The 27975-nt window shown below is 39.8% G+C and overlaps 1 protein-coding gene across 2 annotated transcripts in view; it reads left to right on the top strand.

Moving 5' to 3' along the window:
- Positions 1–27975, top strand: part of ANK3 (ankyrin 3) — a 207418-nt gene that overhangs the window by 52322 nt on the left and 127121 nt on the right. For both annotated transcript variants that reach the window (XM_054382436.1, XM_054382435.1), the window contains exons 2-7: positions 8197–8298; positions 8747–8845; positions 9222–9320; positions 14756–14854; positions 18965–19150; positions 20980–21078. In XM_054382436.1, coding sequence (XP_054238411.1) covers positions 8197–8298; positions 8747–8845; positions 9222–9320; positions 14756–14854; positions 18965–19150; positions 20980–21078 — 684 coding nt within the window. The remainder of the gene's footprint in view (positions 1–8196; positions 8299–8746; positions 8846–9221; positions 9321–14755; positions 14855–18964; positions 19151–20979; positions 21079–27975) is intronic.

Raw genomic sequence — 27975 nt, 5'->3', positions numbered from 1 at the left:
AAGCTGAGGCTGTCAGCCTGGAGAATTAATCTTGAATTGTAGATGCTCAAATCTTTTGCCTTTGACTGTATCAGATCCTTCTCAGGGATTATACATGTTCATGCATACTTTGATTGTGTGTGTCATGCAGATGTACGTTAATTTTGCAATCCTGGAAAATTAGCATCTTGCTTTTGCTGTTATTAATTGAACACATGCATACTTAGACATTTTTTTGGTAAATTCTTTAGGTGACACTGATACATCGAGCTGGTGTTTCAAGCTGTCAGTACCTCAGCTGTGCAAACTGGGAAAGAGCATTGGAAGTAGTGTAGACCCTCGCCTCATGTCTGAACATCGTACCTGTGAGACAATGTCCAGACCTGTGGATTTGAGCTTGGTTCAGCTGTTTTCTGCTGGATTGTCAGACGTTAATTTTGTTAGAACTGCAGTTAAATGGTTTTATATTTGTTGGGAATCTGTGGTGACAAGTAAATAATATGGAGATGATAACTTTAGGGGCATTTTCAATTTGGATGTTATGTTCAACATGCTATACGTATTACATGTGAACGTTAGGCAAGGGTTCCCCATCTAAATCTGTGTGTATCTTTTGTACCTTAGAAGTTCGCAGCACCCTTTGCTCTTTGTAGAAAAGCAAAAGAACAATGTCTATTTTTTATTTCTATCTTATTCTTGAACTTTCTTAGGAATCAGTCATTCAGGCTTTTAAAGTAACTCAAGGAAGAATGAGTAGCATCTTAAGTCATAGGATTGATTAGATTTATATTCTGCTGAAGAAAACTGCATGCATAAAGGCTAAGCAACTCACAAAGTAAGCAAGCTGCATTCATACCTTCACAGGAGATGTTTGACATAAGCAAACCAGTCCCTCTGGACCTCTTGATGGTGTTAAAGGTAGTGATAAACACATATTATACTGGAGGCTGAGTAATGCTCTTGTGTGTATCTGGCTTTAACATCTGAAGCTCTGGGTTCTTTTCAACCATCTTCCACAATTGGCTGATTTTCAGTGGCAAGAGAGCTTACAGATCCAGCTTTTTGCCAAGTTAACAGAGTGGTGTGAGCGGTCTTGAAAACAGTATATATTAAACCTTCACATCAGATGGTAAGACCTCACTTGGAGTACTGAGTTCAGCTCTGGAGCCCCCAACACAAGAAGGATGTGGACCTGAGTGAGTCCAGAGGAGGGCCTCGAAAATGATCAGGGGGTTGGAGCAGCTCTGCTATGACGTCAGGCTGAGGGAGCTGGGATTGTTCAGTCTGGAGAAAAGAAGGCTCCAGGGAGATACAACGGTAAGAAGGCTGGAGAGGGACTGTTTCCAAAGGCCTGTAGTGATAGGATGAGTGGCAATGGTTTGAAATGAGAGAAGAATAGATGTTCAAAATCAGACTTCACAAGGCTCTGAGCAACAGGATGTAGTGGAGGGTGTCCCTGCTCCTGACCTTCGGAGATCCATTCCAACCCAAACCCTTCTATGATTGTGAGCTTAGCTGGTCTTGTGGTCTAGCAAGAAGAGAGGCTTATTTGTTTGAGTGGATATTTTCCTGTTTTTGTCAAGGATCTCTAGAAAGCAAGCACTGAATCCTAAATGTGTTTTCCACTCTCTTTTGAAAGGCTTAAATGTGTGATTTTCAGGAATTAGTTTATTTTTCTCTACGGCCATGTTAAGAATGACTACTGCACAGGGATAGAGCCTCAGTTGTTGCAGAGGCTCACATGTAATTCACATGAAATTCTTACAGAAATATGAGGTGTTTTAGCCTCCACTTGTGTGACTGAGAGGGAGGGGTTTCACACAGCCTGAAAACCAGTGTAGTTTTTAATTTATGGAAAATATATCACAGTTACATAGTTGGAACAGGGCCAGTTATGGGGACATTCCAGATAGTACAATATTTTGGGGTACTTTTTAATGCACAATATAATAATATTATCAAAGAAAGTTGCATGATAGGGAAAACAACTAGAGGGATTTGTTTGGCTTTTGACCAATGATTAAATAATTTCTTATTTTGCAGTCATATGCAAAATATCTGGCCTTCCCTTGACTAAAGATGTTTCCTTTGAATTGTCAGACAGTAGGAATGGAGCTTAATGTCTTGCCCTGTGTTGGTGTTCAGGAGTGTGATCCCCAAAACTTCTCTTTGAAGCATAATTAACAGTTGAACTGCAGATAGCAGTTGGCCCCAGGCTGTCATATTCTCATCAGAAAACACGTATGGTAGGACAGTATGCAAAGAGTGAATACAGATGTAGTTGTTTGCACAAAGATCATCATCTCATCTCCTGCAACCAGTTCTTTCTGATATGGAGGATACAACTGAAATTTTTTAATGTTAATTTAGTTAGGAAGTACTAGGGAGACGCAAAGGCTATAGCCATTTGGAGGAGGGGTGAAGAGTCTCCCCAAGAAAATTATATGTCGGGTCTATTTCCCATTGCTGTTAACTGGCCAGTATAGTTTATTAAAAAAAAAAAATCTCTTCCTAGATGAGTGTAACGTATTTGTTTGGAGGAAAATGCTAAGTGAATTTAGGAGCAAAATCTAAGAAATGCCAAGGACCTCCAATATCCAATGTAGTGCTGAGTGCCCAACAGAGTGGAGTCTTACTACAAAAACAATGCTGTCAGTTGCAGTAAGCCCATCCTTATCAAAATCAGCAAAAATGTTATGATCTGTTTCCTCAGATCACCTCATGCTGCTGCAAGACTAGTTTTGTTGAGGATATTTCGAAATGGAAGTAACATAAGTTCATCCCTTAAAATGAGGTCATTGCCTCTCCCCCCACAACAAATGTTAGGCATGGTTAGCATCTTTTTGTTGGGACTCAAGCCAGAATGCATCCTGCTCCAGCACAATGGGAACCTGCTGGGGGATTCCCTTCACAACAGCTACTGTTAAAGATGGAGTGAAAACAAAACCCAGCTCCCAATGTGAAAAAAAGACTGGATTTTTAATCTGAAAAAGAAGCCACTGTAAGCAGAACACAAAGGAAAGAGAGATGAGTGTAATAAAAATGCCATTGGTATTGAAGGGGGCCTGTGCACGTTGAAAATAATGGCTTTGGACTTTTGAGGTTTTACTGAATGATATATATTCTCCACTTGCTGAGAGGCTAGGCTCTTGGAAAACCCAGGCCAAAGCCTGGGTTGACAGTCAATGTAAATTTACTAGCAATTTTTGGTTTTACTCATGCTACATAATCTCCTACTTCACTGGAAGCACCTGGAGAAAAAGATAATGAATATGTATTTGCTAGCCTGAGTCAACATCAGCATTTTATGTTTTAAAATGGAGGCTTAAGATAAAATCCAAGTGACTTAAGAGTCTTTCCTGTAATAGAAATATTTTAAAGTTATCTATCTTTTCCTCAAAATGGGAAAACTATTCTCGTCTTACCCCTGCATATCACAGGCTCTGTCATCCATCATGCGGCAGGACTAGAGGAGCTTAGGATAAAGCAGGCTTGGGAAACAGAGTACTGCTACCATCACTGCTTATTCAGCCTCAGCCCTTCCCAGAGATGTCTCAGAGATGAAGGCTGATGAAAATGAGCCCCAGGATTTAAAACCTGTTGTGGGCTGCAGCCTGGCTGCAGTCTGCAAACTCCTTAGCCTGCTATACATTAGAAAATGTAATTTTCATGGCAGAGAATATTAAAGGGAAAACCACACATTTAAAAGAAATACACATTGCATAAACCCTGTGTTCATTAGCCAATCATCTCCATTTATGCATTTATTAAAACCTGAAATACTCCCTTATTATTCCAAAGAAGTACAAGGGGAGGAGGAAGAATTCCTACCATCTGTGAAGAAAAAGCTTGATATCACTCATGCAGCAGTGCTAGTACTCTCATAAATACACCATTTATTAAATATTTTTTAATAGCCATTCCAGAACTAAATACTATGCATGTAATCTGAGGTCTGCCTCTCCAAGAATTGAAACACTTGTCAAAATCTTGATTTTTAATTTTAGTCTGGATATAGAGACTGAAAAGGTAGCATCACCACAGAACGCAAAAAGGGAGCAGAGGACAGCCTGAAAAGAGGGATCCTGTGCAAATATACAAGAAGAGCTACAATCCTTTTGGCTGATTGCAAGAACATCTAAGATTCAGGGTGCTTTGTTGTTTTCCTGGTATTTGCCAAGACAGTGGAGAACCAAAAGCCTTTTTTTTTTCTTCATTTCATGTTGGGATTGATTATGAATGAGGGAAAAAAAAAAGAAAACAAAACAAAACAAAAAAAGGAGATCTGAATAGGTGGCTAGCATACAGAATGCCCCTCTCAGGAATACTGAGGCTTAAGTCAATTTAGAATTTGAGATAATTTTGTTAAGTCTCTTACGAGAATGTCCTTTGTATATACTTTCTGTCATCTGTTGGACATCAGTGTGGAAGAGGGTAAGTGGGTATATCAAGAACAAGTACCCACAGAGGGTATCCCCCTGTTTCTACAGGTCCCCCTGCACTTACCTGTGTGAGCATCTTGAGCAATAGTTGGAAACCTACAATTTTTGTTACCCTGTTGTGTTTTTTAATGTATTTATTATAACAGGTCCTTGAATAGCCTTTGACATGGGCTTTTAGGAATGATGGCAATCCATATAAATAATTACTAGCATTATCGGTACCCTTACTTGATCTTACAAATCTTTCAGTGATTTGAGTGCAGGCCCTGATGTCACTCCTGTCTTTACAATATAGAGGCAATTAATAGCTTCTATCAGGGGCTTCAGGAGGTTTTATTTTAAACAAAAGAGTACCAAATGGAAATGACATTTTTCTACTCTCTTATGGCATATAAAAACAATTAAATTGAATTTAAGCTTGAAATAGAGATATAAAGTTGAGAAAATTTTAGGTTCAGAAACGTAAATTTTACTTTGGTGGTTTTGATCAAGTTTTACTGACTCCTCTACTTAGCTTTTGTAAAAGTTGGACAGTGTTCCTTGCTTCTTCTGGGTTTTGGAAGTGGAATATCTTAAAAAGAAGCATATTCAAGGCATTATGCAAGGTAGAAAAAGGTTGTAAGAATATTCTCTCTTTAAACAGGTATGAAGTAATACCTTAGTTATAGGGAAAGTGTAACTTGGCAACACTACTTTTAGAGGATTTTAGAGAAGCTGGAACTGATTTTGGTTTCTAAAAGTGTTGACTCTCCTTTCTCCCTGATGTTATTGCTTGTTTCTGCATGTGGCAGAGACCATAACGTACAGAGAGTATCCCAGAAGCCCCGTTGAACTTTTTACACAGTTGTACAACCTCTGTTATTCCTCTGTGCACATCTTAAAATTTCCATCCATGATCGTCCAGAAAGCATGAGTTAACCAGCCTGAGGTGAGTTAACCCAATCTGAGGGCTTAGGAGCTTTACTTATGGTCAAAAAACCCCTCAAACAAAACAAAACAAACCCATTTCCCCCTTTCTCAGTGCATGGGGATATGTTACACCCTAGCTGCTAAAGCAACTCATGCAGTTTCAGATGCTATCAGCTCATATCATGCTCATGTAACTGGAAACCAGTACGGTGGAAATTGGAAAAGCCAACTCAGATCAATTAAATTGTGGGAGATTTTGTGTTATCCTGGTGTGCTGTTAAGGGTCAGCTCCTCCAGGTGCTTCTGGGTTGTCATAGTTCCTGTGCTTGTCAGCTCTGCTGTTTCTGTACAGTGCCCCTTGCACTGGGAGCCTCTCTCTGTCTGAGCAGTGGGAATCCAGGGTGATGTGTGAGTGTTCCCAGTCCTGTTGGTCAGGTGGCAACCTGGCTGCTGGTATTAGTGATTTTTCTGGACAGTCTGAGCAAAAGGAGTGAGTTTTCAGTGGTGACTGGCAAAGGATGGCATGCTGTTTGCTTAAGAGTTTTCAGCAAGAGGTTTGTGCATGAGTTGGCAGCACCTGATCTAGCTTGATTGGAAACATTTATATATGTCCTCAGGCAGGAGGTGTGACCTAACCTTTGTCCTTCCTCCCATTGGCAAACAAGCATTTCCAAGAGAAATCCGTAAAAGGCATAGGCATTGCTCTATCTACAGGGAAACAGCAGTTAGTTACTAAAGTGAACGCCAGCAATTTATCACTCCTTCTGCCTTCTCTCCTCCATTTTGTTTGAGCAAATAGAAGGGTTTAGATAGTTCTCAGCATATGCAGTGGCTCTTGTCTGGAGTGCACTAACATGACTGGCAGGGATTACTTTGCTGTAGCAAGCTTCTCCAGTGCATCCCTTCCATGCTCAGAAGCAGCTGTAAACAGCTGATGTTAGTGACTGTTCACCTGCTGACTGTGCCAAACAGTCATGCCAGTATGCCGTCACAAAAAGGCTCCCGGTCTATTAAGTCCTCCCTCATACCTTTAATAATGCTGATAAAATGCTGACCTGTTTTTCACCCCGGCGGCTGCTGTTGTTAAGCACTGAGGATATGGCCTGTCTCCTGTAGTAATCTGCATTGCACAGTTCAGATGATCTTCCAGATGAGTCTTCTACCACACCTCTCAAGGCAGCTGTTCTTCCCCAGTGTCTTTACAGTTCTGGCCTTGCAGTTTGTAGTAGCACCTTGGTTTTGATAAACCTTAATTAAATATCTGTAACTAAGGGCTGTTTTGTCAGAGCACATCACAGAAGTTGATTTATTACGATCACCATGGCAGGCTTGGAAGAAAATGGCTAAGAGCAGGGAAGGTAATAAAGTAGTAACTTACCATTGCATTGCAAACTGGAATGTCATGTGTGCAAAACTTAGGAGAAAATTAAAATCCCATAAGTAATTGTTCTGTCCTTGGAAAAGAGAGCTTGTTTTATTGAAAGTACTAGCAAAATAGTCTTGTACCTTGTACTGGCACAAAGAAGAAAGCAGACTTAATACTTCTGTTTGCTGTCCTTATGCTGAAGATTGCTCCATCCTACATGAAAAGATCACTTCAGGTGGGCTTGAAGCAATGCTCGAAGAGAACATCTAGTTTGCAGCAGCTGCAGAAAAGTCTATAGCAAATCCAGAAAATGAGGAATGAAAGAAAAATTATCTGAGCACTAGATAAGTAACTGACCTTTGGTACCAGGGTGTTTTGCATTTCTCTTATCAGTTACTGCCTTTAATTTTTTCTCTAAAGCTAATTGTTTCCATCTCTTAGAACCTCAGTTGTAGTGATGTAAATGAATCCTGTCAGGAAAATGATAAAGACAATTCTAGTTACACCAATGGAGAAGAGAGCACCAAAAATAATGTGGACTTCACCAAGATGCCAGGGAAAAGCCATGGTGCAAATAAAATCACAGAGTATATGATTTGTTCCTCTTGAAAACTAACCCAGTTCAGTCCACTTGCCCCAAGGCAGGATCAGCTTTATCTAAACCCTCCTCAATGGATATTTTCATAACTTGTTGTTAAAACCCTCTGGGAATGGGAATTACTTTCAGTGACTTTTTTTTTGTGTGTGTGTGTGTGACTTAACCATCCTTTCTGCCATCTTTACATTCAATCTGAAGTCACAAAAAAGCAAATTTGCAGAACTAGCTTTAAATCAAGATTTGAAAAAAATAAAATTCAGTTTAGATAGTGGTGCTGTACTTAGAGGTTTCTGGCTATTTCACTGAATGTATAGAGATATTGTAAATAAAATCTACCATAAAATGAAGAAGGAAGGAGAAAATAAACCAAAATGTAAGCAGACGTTAGATTTTAAAATATCTCTTTTTGTAGAACATGTTTTTTTGTTCAGGTAGTCCAGTCCACCGATGTTGAGTATTTTGGACTATTTTTAATTTGTCATGTGAGATCTCACAGTACTGGTTTGGTCTGTTCACCTTGGACATTAAAGGTGGTGTAACACTTTTGGAAAAAGTAGTGGTTTCCATGGAGTCCTATCCTGCACATCACCATATTTATCTTCCATGCTGGGTACCAGATGTGTCCCTGGCTACTAGCCTTGCATATTAGACGGTGCTGCATAATTCACATTTATGTATGGAGTCAAATATTGTGCTGCCTAGTCAGGCGGACAGCATGTTTACACCAGAGGGAGCGTGCATGAGCTAGGAGATCAGGATTTGACCCATATTTGGTAAGGCAGTTTGGGATCCTTTCATGTCTGTTTAAATGTATGTACAATGTGTTGTAGCATCAGTAACTTTTTTCCCACAGGAATTGCTGTGCTGCAGTTGCTAATGGGACTTTTCCTTTTTTCTTCTAGTCTGACACAAATGCAAGTTATCTGAGAGCTGCTCGAGCTGGCAACTTAGAAAAGGCTCTTGACTACTTAAAAAATGGAGTGGACATCAACATTTCAAATCAGGTTGAAGAATATTTTGATCAAATTTTCTGGATAAATACTTTTTCTCATTATTTCTTGAATCTCTATGTTTGCACTTCATGTCAATGCTAACTTGAGTGTTTTCTGATAAGTCATGTCTACGTATTTTCTCCAATGAAAACTTTTTTTCACCCCTTTCCATTACATTTCACTTCACTTAGAAAATGTTGTGCTTGTTAATGTTACCTTTCATTCTGTTTGTATTGCATCAGATCATGGGAGAGCATGCAGAACTTGAGACCCCAGAGTCAGTATGTCCTGACTTAATTCATACTCTTTCTTTATAATCAGGTTCTTATAAAATTCACATAAGAATATTTTTAGGAAGTAGTCCTGTTGCTGGATATAATAATTCGTCTCTTGATATGTTTGTTGTGCTGGGAAACTTTCGCCAGTGTTTCCATTTGTCTTCTTCTTTTTTTTTAATCAGAATGGGTTGAATGCTCTCCATCTTGCTTCCAAAGAAGGACATGTAGAAGTTGTCTCTGAACTGATACAGCGAGGTGCCAGTGTGGATGCAGCAACAAAGGTCAGTCAGGCCTATCTAATTGTCCTCTTGTTCTCTCTGATGGCACAGCTACAAAGAGTTGGCCAGCTGATCACAGACATTACTGCAGCAGTAGCTGCACATTTTCCACTAGCGGAGTGGTCTCAATAATTCTTTAATAGAATTATTTTAGATTATAATAAATATCACAGGTTATTAGAGAGGAGATTTAATGAACAAGTTCCTGTCTTGGATTCTGTACATATCTTGCAGAATAACTTATCCATTAGAAGTGTTCAGTGAGAGTGTTATATTACAAGAAATACAACGTTTTAAAGTGGAGTATGTTCCTTTTTCTGTTGTCATATATTCCAGCTCAGGTTTTGTACTCTTCAAATATCACTCTCTCTCATTTCAGAAAGGAAACACAGCATTGCACATAGCATCCCTTGCTGGACAAGCAGAAGTAGTTAAAGTGTTGGTTACAAATCGGGCCAATGTCAACGCACAGTCTCAGGTAAAGAAATATGTCTTGATTGAGTACTATGAAAAACTTTGCTGACATTAAAATTGTTCTTCCCTTATAAACTGTACTATTATTCAATATATTTTGTAGATCTCATTGTGTTAATGCTGACTCTTGAAAATAGGGTTGGATAGAGTCACTAATGTGAATATAATCCTGCTAACATTAAAAAAAAAAAATCAACATTCTTCTTTGGCTGTTCGCACACACATAGGTAACTGATTACAGGTGCAAAGACAAAGTTTAAACACACAGCTGCCATTTTATTACTAAAGCAGGCATTTCAGTGAGTGCAGTGCTGAGTTCATTTTCACCTTGTAACTCAACATATAATTAAAACCTTAAAATGCATTCAGCTCTCCCTTTTCTGCTCTACCCTTTACCAGGTGGCCAGCATTCGAAGAGGCATCACTGACATATCAAATCTTGTCCTTTCTCACAGGCATTAGAGTGCAGTGAAAGCACAAATTGTATTCAGGTCTTTTCCCACGTGGTCTGTCAACCATCATTTGTGATTAACTCTGAGTAACCCAGCTCATTCATCAACAGGAAAAAACAGAAATAGTGTCTATATTTTAAGCTGTCCAGAAGCCACACAGAAGCCCATCCCTGGAGATGAATAAAATGGGGACACATTCAGGCGTGTTTGCAGGATACAGGAAGTGGTTGTGTAACAGTAAGGCATTTACCCTTCAGCCTTACATCTGCCCTCCAGTGTCCCAGGAGCTGCTAATTGTTACAGAGTCTGAAGAGATACTGATAGAACAGGAGAGCAGGAGAAAACTGGTTCAGATGAAAGGGATCCTGTTTCACATAACCCAGTGTCTCAGGCTTTTGCTTGTACAAGATGGTATTGCAACCATATGCAGAGCTTTAAAGTGTGTTCAAGTCCTTTGAGTGAATATTTAGGTCAGTTATAGAAAATTTGAAATAAGGGGGAAGAGTGCTGGTGTCAAGAGCAAAGCAGTAAAAAGAAACAGAGAAAACTTCTTTAAAAAATGCATAAGCCACAGATTGTTGAAAGCCAATATGACTGCCATAGGAGGTGTCCCTGCATGCTTGCCACATTCCTCTTCTCTCCTTGGAGACTGGCTGGCAGACAGTGTCAGAGAAGGATTCAGATTGAGAGGTGATCTTCTCATCTGGCCCAGTATTGCCTTTCTTTTGTATTATGAAGAAAATACTTGTTAAAAAGGTCTCTCAATGATATGAACAGAGTGCTTTATAGAATCTGTTTCAACAACTTGAGTTATTTGTGATCTGTATTTCGTGTTTCCTTCAACTGGGCAAAGGAAATAGCTCAGTCTTCATTTTTCACTTTTGCAGTACCTATATACAGCAATACTTGGTTCCAAGCACATTACAGTTTGTATTTAAAGAGAACAACAACATTAAAAAGTAGTTTTAAGTAGAATCTTACATGACTGTTAGGAAGTAAAACAAAGTAGAAATATTTCAAATGTTTTTCCTGTTAAAGAGAGGTGGTCTTGAAAGGATCTTCTCTGTTTGTGTTTGAGGACTTGTGTATTCAGCTTGGACACTAAAAATAATCTGAGATTGTAAACATCTTATATAACTGCATTGTCCATACACCCTAAGGTTTTGCCACGTTACCCTTATTTTGCTATCATGTGAGAATGGAAGATTTCATTTCCCCCACCATTATGGATGCTTTTGAAGTCTTTGCTTGAGACACCTGGGTATTTGCCATTCCACGTCAATATCCCAGTATCTGGCAGTAAAATACCCCAATTGGGATTAAGGTTTTCTGGGAGGTCCCTGGAACTCTGTTTTACCAAACTGCCCTTGGACCAGTTTTGTCTGTAGTACTGGGCATCACCTGAGCCATCCTAAATCTTCTAAGAAAGTTCTGCTGAATTTGGCATACTCACAGAGAGGCAACCCAAAGATTTTTTTTTCATTTCTTTTCTTTTCAATGTTGGCTGTTTTCTGTGAGTTTGGCTGTATCTCCTCTTCCCTTAAAGATAACAGCTGTACCTTGCTGACAGCACCAGTGTTAGTGATGTAAGGTCATTTTAAACAACTCTTCCTGTCCTTAAAATGTTATTTTTACTGAGTCTGCATTTTGTACCTCTTCTAAGGGCTGTTTGCTACTATTGAAGACAAATGCTTTCCTTAAGTATATGGTTTTCTGGCAATGTCATTCCCTTTCTAAAGGGAGAAGAAAAAGTAAAGTATAAGTGGAAAGATGTTGGAAACCCTGCAATATTTTAGCACAGGAGAAAAGGTTTTACTCTACCTCCCAATGCTAGTAGTACTTGGTTCTGAGCATTTTTGTGTATTAATTATTTTCTGAAACCAATAATTAGTGTTTCCTGCTTCCTTTCTAAATGCAAATATTTGAAAAAAAAAAAATCTTTGTTTCCTGCTGAGTTAGTAAATAGCTACTGAATATGCCATGAAATAATAGGGAAAAATGCCAGATTCTGCTGTTTGCTGTAATAATACCTGCAATGTCACATATTAGGTACCTTAGTAAGTGCCTTCTGGCTTATTTGTTTTTCATTAAGCAGAATTTTGACTGTATGGTAACTGAACTTTGGTCCTAGTGAGTGCATTAACACATTGTTAACTTTAGGCTTTGGCTCTGGTAGGATTTCAGTGCTTGCTCATAGCGATACTTGCCTGAATAGACACCAAATCATCAAAATGCTGGAACAGCAACAGACCTTGCAGCCTCTGCAAGCCTTGTAAACATGTGGCGTCACAGCTGTTCAGTGTCTTCTTGATGGTAAAGTTCCTTTTGGATCAAATGTTCAGTTCAAGCTGCTTCCTCTGCAGCTTCCTTTCTTCTGACCTCCTATTTGTCTCTGCTGCCAGTGAAGCCTGTATGCTCAGTCTCAGGTCACCTGTGCTGTCCTACATGCTCTATGTTGGACGTGTGCCCTGCAGCACTGCCCTGTTGCTGTGACAGTCAGATGTCTCTCAGCTGCTTTCACTGCAGGTACTATAATGCAGTCAAAATTCACTGCTAGAGGTCCCTCTACATTTAGTCCATATCTGGGGCTAAACTACAGCAGTTATTCTAATGGCCTCTCCCCAGCAGAGAAGGGGAATCAGGCAAAGGAAAGAAGACTCACCGTTGAAAATAATACCGGGTTTAATGATACGGCTAAACTGGTGTTAATGTCAATACAAAGTCATACTTAGTCTAGCAAAGGTGCATGAGAAGGATTCCAAAGAGGAGGCTGTCCTTTCCTCTGCAAAATTCCTCCTTTACACTGAGTGTGATGCTCATGGTCTGGGATACACTTGTAGCCATCTCCAGTCACCTGTCCTGGCTGACTCAGAACTGCTAATGGCCTGCAGCCCATGGCTGGCCTGAGAGCCTGTCCTAGCAAAACCAGGACAAGGTCTTAGCCTACGGTTTCCCTTCATCTCTCCAGAGCCCTGAATGTTGATGTTTTATCTTTGATTCGAGCATATTGCTAAACTCTTCTCAGCTCATCTCTGTTTGGGTCCATTGGTTTCCGGCAAAATCTAGGTCAGTGTCCTTTGTAACTGTTCTAGCTGAATTGCTGAGCTGTTCCCTCTTCATCTTCCACCCTGCTGAAATATCTGCCCTGGTCACACTGCAGATGTGAGAATGCTGATACTCTCAGCCAAACCCAGTCATATGGAAGCACTTCCTGAATTTTTGCATTATTTAAGCCAGATGAAATCTCCTTCTGTTTTACCTATTATTTTTTGAAAACCATTACCTCCTATTTTATTTTGTACTTCCCACACTCTAGAGTAATCATCAGAAGTGGTGTGTAGCAGAGAAAAAGGTCTGAGAAGATCTGAGGAGGGAGCAGTTAAAGAGGGAAGCTGCTGCCCTGTTTGTACCTGACTTGTGTGTAATTTACAGAATCACAGAATCAACCAGGTTGGAAAAGACATCAGAGATCAAGACCAACCTATTACCTAATACCTAACACCTCATGAAAACTAAACCATGGCTCCAAGTGCCACAACCAATCTTTTTTTTAACACTTCCAGGGATGGTGACTCCACCACCTCCCTGGGCACCCCCTTCCACTGGCCAGTTACTCTTTCTGTGAAGAATTTTCTCCTCACCTTGAGCCTAAACCTCCCCTGGTGCAACATGAGATTGTGTCCTCTTGTTCTATCACTGGTAGCCTAGGAGAAGAGACCAACCCCCACCTGTCTACAATTTCCTTTCAGGTAGTTGTAGAGAGCAATAAGGTCTCCCCTGAGCCTTCTCTTGTCCAGGCTAAACAATCCCAGCTCCCTCAACCTCTCCTCATAGGGCTTGTGCTTGAGACCTCTCACCAGCCTCGTTGCCCTTCTCTGGTCACATTCAAGTGTCTCAATGTCCTTCTTAAATTGAGGAGCCCAGAACTGGACACAGAATTTACTTGAGTCTGAGGTTCATAGGAATCCCAATGGCATGAGATTTGGATGACAGTGAGAAGAAAGATAAGTCCCTAACAGAGCCTCACTGAAACGTCTGTGACGTCCTGTCCAAAACATTGAAGGGCATCATTACCCATTGCTGGTGCCATAAGGAAAGGGATTAGACAAAATCTAGCAGTGATATGTCTGACAGAGTAATGCAGGAGTATGTAGGCTAAAAACACGTATCATGACAGATCAGAAGAGAAAGGGATTGTGTTTCTTCCCTGGAGGTGTTTAAGGCCAGGCTGGATGAGGCTCTGGCCAGCCTGATGTAGTGTGAGGTGTCCCTGCCCATGGCAGGGGGGTTGGAACTAGATGATCCTTGCGGTCCCTTCCAACCCTGGCTGATTCTATGATTCTATGATTCTTGATGCTGATGCTTTTTTGGCTGCTCCAGCAGTACCAAACTGCTCAGTCAATAGTTCATGGACCTTTTTAGTTGTTATTATAAAATGTATTTACCACAGTTCTGTTAGACTGAGGCACATGCAGTGCTGTATGAAAGCCAAGCTATTCCAGGTGCATATCAGCAACTTCTGTAAATTCTTTTATAGGTGTCTGATCTCAGGACAGGTTTCATGATTTCATTTTGCTGTTTCAGTTTTGTGAGTGGCATCAAAGCTGTGGATTTCAGAAATTCTTAGAAAAGTAGAGAACTATGCATTTCCTTAATGCTAGTCCCCAAAAATTCAATTCCTGAAAGACTGTAACCTGCCTTTAAGGCAAAAATGTGGACTGTAAGAGGAGAAAGCACTTTCTAAAGAATGAGTTAAGCTCTTCAACCTCTAATACTGGTATCTTGTCAGCTGAAATATTTCACTGTGTCCTTTTAAATAATATTACCCTTCTCCTAAATTCTCTTAAATTAAGGGAGATCATACCATCAACTAGCATGGGAGCATGCAGGTTTCGTGGGTTTTTCCCCTAACCTACCCAGGTTTGGCAGATCAGTGGTATCTATGAAATGTTTGTGAAGTATTTACACTTCTGTTTTCCTGTTTCAGAATGGTTTCACTCCACTGTATATGGCAGCCCAAGAAAACCACCTGGAGGTTGTTAAGTTTCTTCTTGACAATGGTGCCAGTCAAAGCCTTGCCACAGAGGTAAAAGCTTGAATTTCACTCTTTACGAACAAAGTAAAATGTGCTTCAGCTGTGATTCTTACCATCTTATATCAAACTAGTCTTTTAAATACAAAATTAAACACCAATAGGAAGTTCTATCTCAAAAATGTGCTAGAGGAGTACCAAGTGACTGACTTTTCAGCAATTCAAAACATCTTTTGCCATTTCCAAAATAAAAAATGACTTTAAGTAGAAGTGGTTCTAAATATAGATGTGCTCTTAGTCGTAATTGGTGGACTTTCAGGTTAAGTGCTCAAACAGGGAAGCTGTGTGCATAATACAGTTCTCTGTGCTTTCATTAAAAATAGTGAGTAATGCACAGGGCAACCATAAAGAAAAAACAACTGTTTACCTACACCTTGGAGCCAGCCCTGGGAAAACATGGAGTTAGTGTTTGGAGCATTTTCTAAACTGCATTTATAGCCTCTCTGTATCCCATCTGGCCCAGCAGTGATCATTTGAGAGGGCCAGAAGGGTCCATCCTTGAAGGTGTTCTGTCATCTTTCTAGAAGAACACTTTTTGTTTCTTGTTTTAAAAATGAATACTAACTCAAATAAGGTAACATGGAAAGAGGAAAAATAAAAGGAGGGGGCAGATATATTAGTAGTAATAAATTTGACAGGTTTTTAATTTGATGAATTTTTAATTGTCTTTGTTTCAAGATTTTACTATATCTGCTCTAAGATTTATTACATTATGATTGCTCTAACTGAACTGACTTCATGAAGAAAATAATGCTCACTTGAAAAAGCCTACTTTTTGCAAAATGGGAGATGCAAAATCAGTTTATTGCACCACTATACCTCATAGAATCACTCTATAATGATGTTCATATGGAATCTTTTTATTTTCTTCTAAAGTCAGCAGCATAAATAATGAATTACTAATGGATCAAAATTATGTTTCCAAAATTAATTGCAACTAGAAGTATGCATCAGAAGCTGTTTTCTGGAAATTATTGATGATATAAAAGCCAAGAAATACCAAAATTAAATGTTTTACATCTGGAAAATTAATTGAAAATTTTTGTTTTCAGAACACCAATTTAATTTTCCTTGTGACAACTTCGAAATGAAGTCATGGGTCCTCCTTAGGTGTAATTTTCAGACTTTTGAAAATATTTTTGCTACTATATGATTTTCTGAAAATACATTTTTTTAATTGCGTATGGGTACTTGGTTCTTTTTCTTAGGTATTGTTTTTACCCTGAACATTGTATGCCAGTCCAGCTGGAACTTGTCTTCAATTCAGTTTGATGATAAGGTCCAATCTAAATTTATCCATAGAGAATTCCTTTGAAGATACCAGACTACAAAATAGTGTTGCCTTTATTGTCTTATGTGTTTGTGACAATTTCTTATGGGTGCTTTTTGTTTTCTCTTTGTCTGTTTTCATATACATCTGATTTGTCTATATAAGTGCAAAAACCTTTACTATTAAATGATTGCCATTTAGCTAAATGCTCATTAAAATGAAAACTCCTTAATGAAGACCTCGTAAATTAAAAAACAAAAACATCCCCACTGTTTTCTTTAAATGGTTTTTAATTTTTGAGGGGTTGCTTTGTTTTTCTTGGAGTAAGTTTTGCCTTAGGTTTTAAAGTGCAGTTGCTAATTATAGTGATGACATCAGGGTATTTGCTTGCAATAGCTTTTTGTAGATTGGCATCTTCAGAGAGCATGTGGTGGAAATGCATTCTTGGTGGTGTTAATATTCTTGGTCTCGGTTTACTTGGCCTTAGTACAGTGACCTCTGCACACATCAAAGTGATGGCAGCTCTCATCAGAGTTAGGAAAATGGAGTTTCAGGGGATGGCAGCTGTTCTGAGATTCAAATGCAGTGCTCCCTCCCATTTGTCCACTGCCCTCTTCTGTAAAGAGAGGCAAAAATGAGTTAAAAATTCTACCATTGTTACCAGCATTTTTAGAAGAGAAAACCCAAAGGGAAAAGGCATTGTAGAGAGCTGAACCACTTGTCCTTGTGCAGCAGCTGGCTGTGCCACTGCTGGTGGCTGTAGAAAAGGCCCAGGAAGCCAGAAGCTCCAGGTTACTACTATGTGAGCTGTTGCACTCAGGGTTTCTCCAGGCAAGAGTCTCCATCTCTGCAGGTACAGCGTAGCTATATTGCCAGAGCCCTCTTGTGGGAATGCTCACAGAATACTTTAGAGCTACACAGTGTATTCAGAGCTATACAGTGTATTCACACCCTGTGCTGCTCTCTGCTCATAGTCTGAGGTTGTGTGGTGGTCACACCCCAGGAGCAGCTCACAGGACGACAGCCCAGAGCCCTGCCTTGCTACTGGAGGGTGGTGAGCCAAAGGCAAAGAAGGTGGCTGTGGTTAATCAAGTTTTTAAATTATCACAAAAAAGAAGAAAATTGTTAAGACCCAAAGAATGTAATTTACTTGGTTTTTCCCTCCAAAACTTTGGAGAAATGCTCTCTTTTGGAACTCTTCCTGGTTTTCCTCCTTTCAGTAAGCCAGAGAAAATCGTTACTGGAACATGTCCAGAGAAGGGCCACCAGGATGATCAGAGGGCTGGAGCACCTCTCCTATGAGGAGAGACTGAAAGAGTTGGGGCAGTTCAGTCTGGAGAAGAGAAGGCTCCGAGGTGACCTTATTGTGGCCTTTCAATATCTGAAGGGGGCCTACAAGAAAGCTGGGGAGGGACTTCTTAGGATATCAGGTAGTGACAGGACTAGGGGGAATGGAATAAAGCTGGAAATGGGGAGATTCAGGCTGGATGTGAGGAAGAAGTTCTTCCCCATGAGAGTGGTGAGAGCCTGGAATGGGTTGTCCAGGGAGGTGGTTGAGGCCCCATCCCTGGAGGTGTTTGCAGCCAGGCTGGATGAGGCTCTGGCCAGCCTGATGTAGTGTGAGGTGTCCCTGCCCATGGCAGGGGAGTTGGAACCAAATGATCCTTGTGGTCCCTTCCAACCCTGACTGATTCTATGATTCTATGATTTCTTTTAGTTCCAAAGTCAATAGATTAAGCATTGAACTCTGCACTTTTGACATAGAGTGAGGATCTACATTCTTCTATGTCATTGTTACACTTTCACTTCACACATTTTCTCCTTGACAGATGTAGTTGAAAAGTGAGTGTTTATCTACTAAACTGAATATATTAATCAAGAGTCAAATGTAATAAATAAATATCCTAAGTAGAGTAATTTCTATTTATGATTTTTTAATTGATTTATGGGTATTATCTTGGGCAAAACTGAAAGTATTCACGGATTGGAACGCAATTTAAATGTTTGGGAAGGAGTGCAATCTAAATGATAGCTCTCATTCTTTAGTTTTCTAAGAATCCATAAAAATAAGATTCTAAAACCATCTCAGACTGTACTTTTCATGTGTTGGAGTCCACAGTAAAATCCATTAAACATAAATCTTCTGTTTTTCAGATTTCTTATTTTGCACTACTTTGCCTGTTTACTAGTCTGAAAGGAAATAATTCTGTTTTCTGAGAGGATTGTCCATCCCATCTATATAAATTTTCATAAATGGATGTTGTAATAAAATATTTGGTATATTGGGAGAATGTGGGATTCATAATCAAATATTATTAGATTTTAAATCCTCATATAAAATATATCAAAGGATAGAGCTGACATGTTGTTTTGGTTGTTTGGTTGGTTTTTTTTCCTTAAAAAAGTAGATTATAGCTTGTGGGGGGAAGGAATGGATGACAATTTGCTATGGAAATATCTTTAATTATTGTAATTTTAACATTTCAGCTTTTTATATCTCTTTATAGAATTCTACACTTTATTATACACGTTTATGTAACTTAATTCATGAGTAATTTTACACTTTTTTTTCCCTCAACTCTCAGTCATTTTTGGTTACAATGATGTTTAAATTAGGAGTGCCAGAAAGGTGTCTTCAGCATTTGGGACCTAGTTTTACCTACACTTCAGTTTCAATGTCATTGCTGGGTACTTTAAATTCGCACCATGCTACACTTTGCGTATGAATTTGAGCCAGTACTGTCACTAATGCACAGAGCTCTTTCCTTCCCCTTTCCACCCTCCTGGAAAGCCTGGAACATGTGTTGAGAGTCCCCATTCATTATATGTTGCAGGATGGTTTCACACCTTTGGCAGTAGCTTTGCAGCAAGGTCATGACCAGGTGGTTTCACTGTTGCTTGAAAATGATACAAAGGGGAAAGTCCGTCTTCCAGCCCTTCACATCGCTGCTCGCAAGGATGATACGAAGGCAGCGGCTCTGCTCCTGCAGAATGACCACAATGCTGATGTGGAGTCGAAGGTCAGTTGTAAAAAGGAAAGAAGTTTGATGCTGTGAATTGCTGACCACATGTGTTACATCCAGTGAAGGTCTCCCTTAGCTTGAAATATTTTGTTTCAGGGTGATGCATAAATTCCTCCTATAGGGTATGATGAGGAATAAAGTTTTGTTTGGTTCCTTAACCTCTCTCTCCTCCATTCCCTTTTTGTTTAAATCAGGGTTAATTTCTGCAAATGGAAAATAATAAGCAAAATATTATTAGAATTATTTTCTGGGAATGTAGGCACACACCTGCCGTGGTGTGCTATAGGTATTGTGCAAATGAATCATTTGATTGGTTGTTTGGGCAATTTCTCCTTTAAGAACTTTGGTAAACATGTAACAATTAACATTCAATATACTTGCTCATTCAGTTTCCATTCAGTCAAGCTTCCTTTGTGTGCCAGTCGTGCTGTCACCTGAGCTGCCATGCCACATAGCAATCATGAAGCTTATTGCATCCATATCACCAGTGGTGAACTAACCGTTCATTTTTTCCCCTTCTTTGCTTCCAAATGTGTTAACCTAGATGATGGTGAATAGAACAACAGAGGTATATATAAATATATATATGCATCATCACTCCTCCATGACTTAGTGCTGCTGCATCATTTCTTCCTCTTCCTTTTTGCATTGCCTTTTATAGGATAGATACCTGCTTTAGATGAAATGAAGTAGCATGTGCTAGAGAAGACTGTAGTTTAGATACCAGGGCTTTCTGCAGCTGAAACTAAGGTTTAAAAGTACCAGTAAGCATTCTTGGGAACTAAATGCCATGATAAAAGAGCCATATTTTCTAAGATGGAGTTTTTAGGGATTCTTATGGAACATATGTTTATCAGATATTTTAAGAGCTGCAGACAACCCTGTCATATTGTGCATCCAGATCTGATTTCAGGCTTCTGCATGACACTTACCTTGATGGTGTCAGCAAATACAATGATCTGAGAGTGGTTTTATGTCTGCAAAATTCCCAAAGCAGGGCAGTGGCAGCTAGCATGGCTTGCTAACAATTTAGAAATGCAACTAGTTCCCATGAGGTTTCATTCTTTGCAGGACTGATGGAATTGCTGCATGTTTTAGCATTATTTTTAAAAGAAGTAAAACTACTTAAATATGGAAATAAGTAATTTTATCAGTTAGGCATCTTCTAATTAGGGTGGTAACTCATGGTGTCTGGACGTACCTCATTGTGATTGCCCACAGTGGGAGACTGATCTTTACGGTACTAACCCTTGGAAAGAAAAATCTGTATTAATAATTTAAAATAATCTTTGATGTTGTTTTCATTTGCATCTACTTTGAATTTATATTTAAAAAAAAATAGATAAATGACTCGTTTCTGAACTTCTGCAAAGAATCGCTAAGAGATTTAACTTGCAAGACTGACATAATGCCAACAACAGCTAGATATTTCAAGTTAGAAATTAATTTCATGTAAATAACAGATCATTGTTTTAATACTCAAATGTTTTGCTGTTGGGTTTGTTATTTTGTTTGGTTTTGGTTTGGTTTGGTTGGGATTTTTTTTGGGAGTAACTGAAAGTTTTATCCTATTTCTGGTCTTCTAGAATAAATATGTTAATTTTTTTCCCTCCTGCATAGCAATACAGTTTTATTTAGACTCTCTGGGAGTCTATAAATAAATAAATGTCAGAGAGTGAAAACTAGTACAGAATTGGAATGGTGACTTGCAGCAGACTCCTATTGCTAGCTTTTGGCAGTGATGTGATACAAATTTTGATGTAACAATGAGATATAAAAAATATATATATATATATATTGGGTTTGTTTTGTTTTGTTTCTTCCAGAGTGGGTTCACTCCGCTCCACATAGCATCTCACTATGGGAATATCAATGTAGCTACATTGCTGTTAAATCGGGGTGCAGCTGTGGACTTCACTGCAAGGGTAAGTGTGAAATCTTACTGTTTAATCATCACTTACATACTTTTTTTTTTTTAGTTCCCCCACAAAGGTATGGAAAGGCACATTGCTCCTACCAGCTGAAGGGCCTGGCCTGACTGTATCTTGTTCTGTTACTATATGGTATAAAGGGAGGTTTCCTGGACTGTTGAGGTGAACCTGAGCTCTAGTATTCACCTTTGGAAACTTCTATTTTAATGAGAGAGAGCTGCTATTTTCATATTCCAGTGTTGCAAAAGGTAGGCTGTGGTTCAGTGAACTGAATGCTTCCACCTGCATCTTTAACATATGTCAGGAGTGCACTCCCTGTTGAATTGTCCTCAATATGCAGTTGTTTCCAGTGAACATAAAGTGCAGGTGTACTGCACTTAAAGCAGCGGTGTCTTCACAGCATATGCAAGAATCAGTTGATATGTAAATCAGATCTGAGAAACTGGAGAGGTAGAAAATGACATGAAATACAGAAATGAAGAGGAGTCCGTAATGGGAGCTGTATGGCAGAACCCATAGTGGAGTGATGGAACTAACCCTCTTGATCCTGTAAGGTGTGCACCAAAGTCAAGGCACAGCCCATGGAATGATGGGATAGTTCCTCAGATGTATGAAAAAGTATCAAGAACCAGGAGGAAAACAGTATGGGCTTTGTTGGTGTCCCCTTGGATGACTCTGGGTTGGTTTGGAGGCAGCTGACCAGTGGCTTCAGCTATACCTTCTTGCTTGGGAATTTGGTCTAACCTCTCACAGGCAGCAGGACTGCTCCGAGAGCCTGGTGCCAGCAGCCCATCATCACACAGTCTTGACCAACATTTGGCTGTATCTGCTGTTGGAAAACCAAAGAACAATATTAGAGTGAAGGAGCTTTGTCAGGGTAGGGAGGATGTGGGAATAATAAAATGTAAGCAGGATAAGCATAGAGGACAGAAAATGACAGAGGGAAGTTATAGATAGTTGGAAGAGTGGGAAAACAAAGTGTAAATGGGCAGGGATACAGCAATATGAAGAACAAGGAAGGAGATTGCACCAGGCACCAGAAGAGAGTCAAAAGACAGGAAAATGCAGAGGTAACATAAAATTTAATGAGCATGATGGAGAACTAGAGAATGGGTAGGGTAGAGAAGACATGTCAAAAGCTGAGTAGGTGCCATGAGACTATGTGATGCTTTAACAAGGGAAAAGCAGAGAGAGAAATTAGAGATTTATAGATAAATAGAAAAGGGGCTTACATCCAAAATAGGTTAATGTTGGAAAAGCCTGCAACTAGAACTTTCTACTGAAGCTCTTAAAGATTTGTTTGATCATTAGTTGCTTCAGTAATGTTTTGGTTGAGGGTCTAGATGAGAGGTGTCCCTTCTCATGGCAGAGAAGTTGGAGTAGATGACCTCTAACGTCCCTTCCAACCTAAGCCATTCTATGATTCTGTGAAAGCCAGGAGGGAGATGTGGTAGTGGTTCCTAGGATAACAGGGAGAGGGAGAGAAACTAAATGGAGCAAGAGGCATTCAAACTCTGATGCAAAAAAAATAGGTATAAACTGGTCATGAATGAATGTTGTCTAGAAATGTATATATTTAATATGAAATGTTAAAACCTTATTTACATAATAATTAACTGATTAATATTAAATACAAATTATGAGATCCTGGAACAACATTTCAATTAAAGTAGGGGGAAAAATTAAATAGCAGGGGAAAAAAAACAACCTCAGTGTGTATTCAAGATGTTATTGATGAGGGGAATTATGTGCCGTAGATAATTCAGCAGCTTCTTTTCAGAGATTTTTATCATGACTTGTATTTATTACTCTTTCCAGAGAAAAGATGTTATTCTACTGCTTGGTGCATTTATCAGATAGCAAAAAGCAAATTTTCTTTCCATTTATAAAGCTTGTATATTTAAAAATTGGAATGCTTCTATAGTTAAGAAACATATTTACATGCAGCAAAGTATTTGTGACAGGCATCACAAACCCATAAAAAAAAAAGAACAACTTTTCTTTAGAGATTGCCTGTTTAAGGGAATATGGTGGAGAGGTATAGAATGGGAAAAGAAACTTTGAAAGAAGACAGACCCACAATATTTTCCTTAAAACTGTGAGCAGCAATATGTGTGAAAAGTGTCGATACTGGCCACTGTTCATTCAACTTAGAATCACTTAGTGATTTATTAATGAAGATAAATCCCCAAAGCTAAAAGAAATTGTTGTAAGGCATGATCTTCACTCACCTACTAACACTGGTGAGATGTCATGCTGATAGCTCAGTACCAAAGCTAAGAATCAGCTCTCATGTATCCCCCACCAATGATGTTTTCCAAATCACATTCATCACTAAATGTATTTCATATTATTGATGAGAGAGAGGTCCTAGATTAGATTCACATGAAGTTCACAATCTAGGGGTAGCCTTGAAGGTTAAGGGTTTCTGGGAAGCTTCTGACTATGCATGCTTTAGTTTTACTGATAATGTTGACCTCTAATTCCCAGGTCCTGACCAACTTAGAGCATTAAGGCATTTCAGATGGTCATAAGCTTGGGCATTCAGTATTTGATAGGCTCTAATCACAGGAGCAAGGAAGAAAAATGAGGTCTTGGGTAAACTCTTTCCCACTCAAAACCAAGATTAGGTATTAGCAGTTAGCATCATTTAGTACCAGTACCAATAAATAACCTCTGTTTATGCTTGTTTTATTAAAATAATACATCTTAGGTTTCAGCAGCTCTGTTCTGGACTTGGGTCACTGATGTAGTGCACATGCAAAGTAACTAGGCCACCCCTCCCTCCTCTGAAAGATCAGGAAATACCACACTCTCCCCCCATTAGTTATCATCAGAGAGGCAGACTGCTCAGATGGCTGGGGAAGTGCAGATGCAATGACATCAGCCTGAAAGAGCAGTGGGTTGATGCTGTGACTCAGAGCACTAAGCAGCTTGTTTGTGCTTGTGATAGCTGGGTGGGGGCATCCAGACAGCACATCTCTACTGTATGGTGGTTGCAAAACTAGATAAAGTAGCTGTGACAGAAGGAATCATAGCATAAATAACAGTAATATGGTGTTGATCTTTAGTGCTTATCAGACTGTGGGTAATGAAAGCACTTCACAGAAAGATGAGTTAGATTCTGGCAAAGCAGTGAATTTGCAGGCAGAGCACCAGTAGAAGCTAAATGTTAAATGCAATTATCAGCACTGGGTAACCTTGATAACCCAAATTGCAAAACAGATAGAGGGAGAGGCACTAAAAATGACACACAGGTACAGCCTGCCCACTGCCACTTCATCACCTCTGTAAACAAGATCCACAATGTACTGTCTCCCTGCTAGAAGAAGGCCCTAAGACAAGCAGAAGAAGAAAGCTATGGAGTGGCTGTAACCCAGCTGAAATCATGCTGTGTGCATGTACTGTAGCTTTCAGAAGTACCAGTTGTAGGCTGGGGGTGTCAAATGCACTTTGTGCTTTTACAAACCACCAACCATTTTTCCTTTTAAACATGTTAAACAAATATGAAACAACACTACTTGTTTATCTCTCAGTTTACATTTAAACTATTTAGGCAAATAATCCTCCAGAGGATGGAATCAGTCTGTTTTCAGTGGTGCCCAGTGACAGGACAAGAGGTAACAGGCACAAACTTGAACACAGGGAATTCTGTCTAAATGTGAGGATGAACTTGTTTACTTTGAGGAATGCAGAGCACTGGAACAGGCTTCCCAGAGGTGTTGTGGAGTCTCCATTTCTGGCATCATTCAAAACCTGCCTGGATGCCATCTTGTACAACTTGTTCTAGGTGAACTTGCTCTGGTGGTGGGGTTGGGCTTGATGATCTCCAGAGGTCCCTTCCTTCCCATATCATTCTGTGATTCTATGTATCAATTCTGAGGAGAGATTTCAACAAGAGCAGAGGATTATGGTAACAGAAGATGGTGGTGTGGAGGGAACAAATGTGTGAGGGTAGGATAAATATCCCAGATGCCGCTATTGGTGTAGTGCATGTGGGGAAGGTGGAGAAAATATGAGTGGACATGTAGAATGAAGGTAGAGCTCTGAGCCTTAAGGACAAGGGCAAACATGGTGAAAAGAGGAGCTGGTGATAGGATGTAGTAAAAAGGCAGACCTGTGGCAAAGGAGATCTCTTCAACAGCTATGATTTCAGTACATTTCTGAAAGGTTCCAAAGACATGATCTTGATGGCTCTTGGTGTGTGGGCAGGAGGTGAGCAGTGGTGCTGTACTGTAAGTAAATTACGTCCCCAGTGATATGCAGTAGCAGCTGCTCACCTCACCCCCACTGGTATACACCTGCCTGCCTCTCAGCTATCATATATTCCCTTGTTCCATTCTTTCATTGCATCTAAGAAAAACAGTAACGTTTCCAGGAGATCTTACAGGTGATATGGTACCTGCCACCCTGTGCACCTGCTGACCATGGAGGCTGGGAGGATTGGAGATGTACCTGCTTTTAGTTTGCACTCTTCCAGACCAGCAGCTGATTCCATGTCAGCTTTTTCACAGAACTGCATTGCCACTCTTGTGTCTTTCTTCTTGCTGCAAGTGCAGGGAAGACGGCACAACATGGAAATATCCCTGTGGGATGGATGGAGATAATTTCAGTAAATCAGTCAGTGATGGCCCTGATTCTACCAATTTACAGGGAGGCAGCTCCAAGAACCTCCATAACCTCAGTTCAAGTGAAACAAGGTCTCCTCATTGGGCTGGATGTTTGCCATTTCCTAATGAAGTAAAAGTACTCGTTCCAAATTGCTTGAGTTCTTGGGCTCAGACTCAGCAATAAACCTGTCACAATTACTGGCAGGATATGCATTACAGAAGTATGCATTTTATGTCTATTCATCATCCTTTTTCTGTAGTACATTTTCACATGTGTGGTTATGCTTCTTTGAAACCCTTCAGTGCTAAAGCAATCCCTCCATTGCATCGTCATATTTTCCTATTGATTAACTAGGAGGCAATCATGTATGGACTAAATACGTGGAGAAAGAGAACTCAGGGTAACTGAAAATGTGGTCAGTCTCCTTTCTTAGCCAGATTAACACATAAGTGCAGCTGCTACCTGGGCATTGAAGGACTGCAACAACTCCAGGAGCCATTCCCTTAGCTGGCGAAGGCACCTGACATCAGAGGGGTGAAGATGAACGCTAGCTGCAAACTGAAAGAAGTCCAAAGACTTTCAAGTCAATCTATGTTTCAGTTTTCTCAAGTGGAAAAAGCAATTGCTGTTACTTGTCCCTTTGAATTAAACTGTATCTGGTGTATCTGATAAAACCTAGATTTTAATAATTTTGATATCTGTATCCCATCTTCTGGAACTGCCAACACAGTGATTAGTATGGAGAAGTGAAATCCACCAAGTGTTCCAGGCTTTCAATTCAGGAGATCTGTTGTTGACATAGAGTGGCCATTTGCATAGTGAAAAATGCTGTACTCCCATCCTGGCTGCTGCTTCTGGAACTAGACACTGTTGTAGGGGCTTCATGTCATGGGTTTGACTTTCTTTATCAAATTACTTCAGGCTGAGGGTTGCAGGCAGGTGCAGGGAAAAAAAGACAGGTCACAGAGGGATTTCTCCTTTATCTCCACTGCTCCCTTCAAATTTTCTCTAAACTACCTTGCACTTTACTATCTAGGACTTTGAAAGGCATCCAGATATATGCTAAAGCAAGCAATAGCCATTGAAAGAAATGTGAAACCAGTTTCCTTAGCAGTCTGATGATACCTGTGGTGTCCTGTGCAAGAGAGACCCCTGCAGAGTGCCTGCTTGTTCCCATTCAGGCCTTGATGCAGTTGCCAGCCATCTGTGCTGGAGTTGTGTGTCCAGACTGACCTGTGCTAGTTCAACAACAAGAATGTGCAAATCAGTGTTTCTCCAAGGCTGCTATTCGGGCAGGGAGGTGAGTAAGGTGCTTTGAATAGATATTTTCTAGTAATTTTAGTTAGTAAAATGGTATCATTTAAGGGTTCACTGAATCTTCAGATATCATTCTTCTGTCTGACAGTATCGTTCAGTTGGCAAGATCTGCCCAGGGCAGATGAGGAAATGCCTCTGCAGCTCCACCTGTGTCTAAGGAGCACAGTGGTTAGAAAGGAAGAAAAAAAAGAGTTTGTTCTTTGCAACTTCCAGAGCAACATCTGAAAGAAATATTTGTTGACCTCCACATCCAAGTTGCTTGTACTTGAGCAAGTCAGAAGACTCAGGGAGTAAGGAAACGTTCTACATAAAGATGACATCTTCCCATATCTTTCTTGCCAAAGCAAAAAGGAGGTAGTCACTGTGCCGTATAACTGCATCCAGCCCTGAAACAGTTTTCCTCATACACAGCACTCCTTATTCTAAAGCAGATGTCGGTTCCACTGGGATTGGGCATTTCCTGCAGAAAGTTTGCTTACTGGAAGGTTGAGAAAGGATTTGGCAATTTTGAGAGAGTGGTGTGAGGACAACATGCATTAATAATGACCTGGAGGCTGAGAAGCAGAGCACCATTAGCCCATCAAAGAAAGCAGGCAATATGTAAGTGACAGCAACATAAGAGAAAAATATCTCTCTATTTCCCTAGCGGTAGTTTGCCATAACAGCTCTTTGCTATATTCTTCCATCTTTTCTTCCAGGACTCATACATCTCACACCTGAAAAAAATCGTATATAAGCATACAAGAATTAAATTAGCATGCCTTTCTACTATTAAGTAGAGGAGAAAAAAAGCCGAAAAACTATGCATCTCCCATCAGACAGTCTGATGGGAGAAAGAGACAATTCCTAGCAGTAACCAGGAAGATGTCTTCATTTTAAAATAAAATTTTTAAGATGTACTATGTTTGCACTGTGCAATTTTTCCTTTTCTTTTTTTTCCCCCCTGACTTCCTCACCATTCTT

The sequence above is a fragment of the Indicator indicator genome, chromosome 7, assembly GCF_027791375.1.
Source record: "Indicator indicator isolate 239-I01 chromosome 7, UM_Iind_1.1, whole genome shotgun sequence".
Classification (NCBI taxonomy): Eukaryota; Metazoa; Chordata; class Aves; order Piciformes; family Indicatoridae; genus Indicator; species Indicator indicator.
Note: the sequence above shows the minus strand (reverse complement) of the source record. Positions and strands in the feature narration are given on the sequence as shown.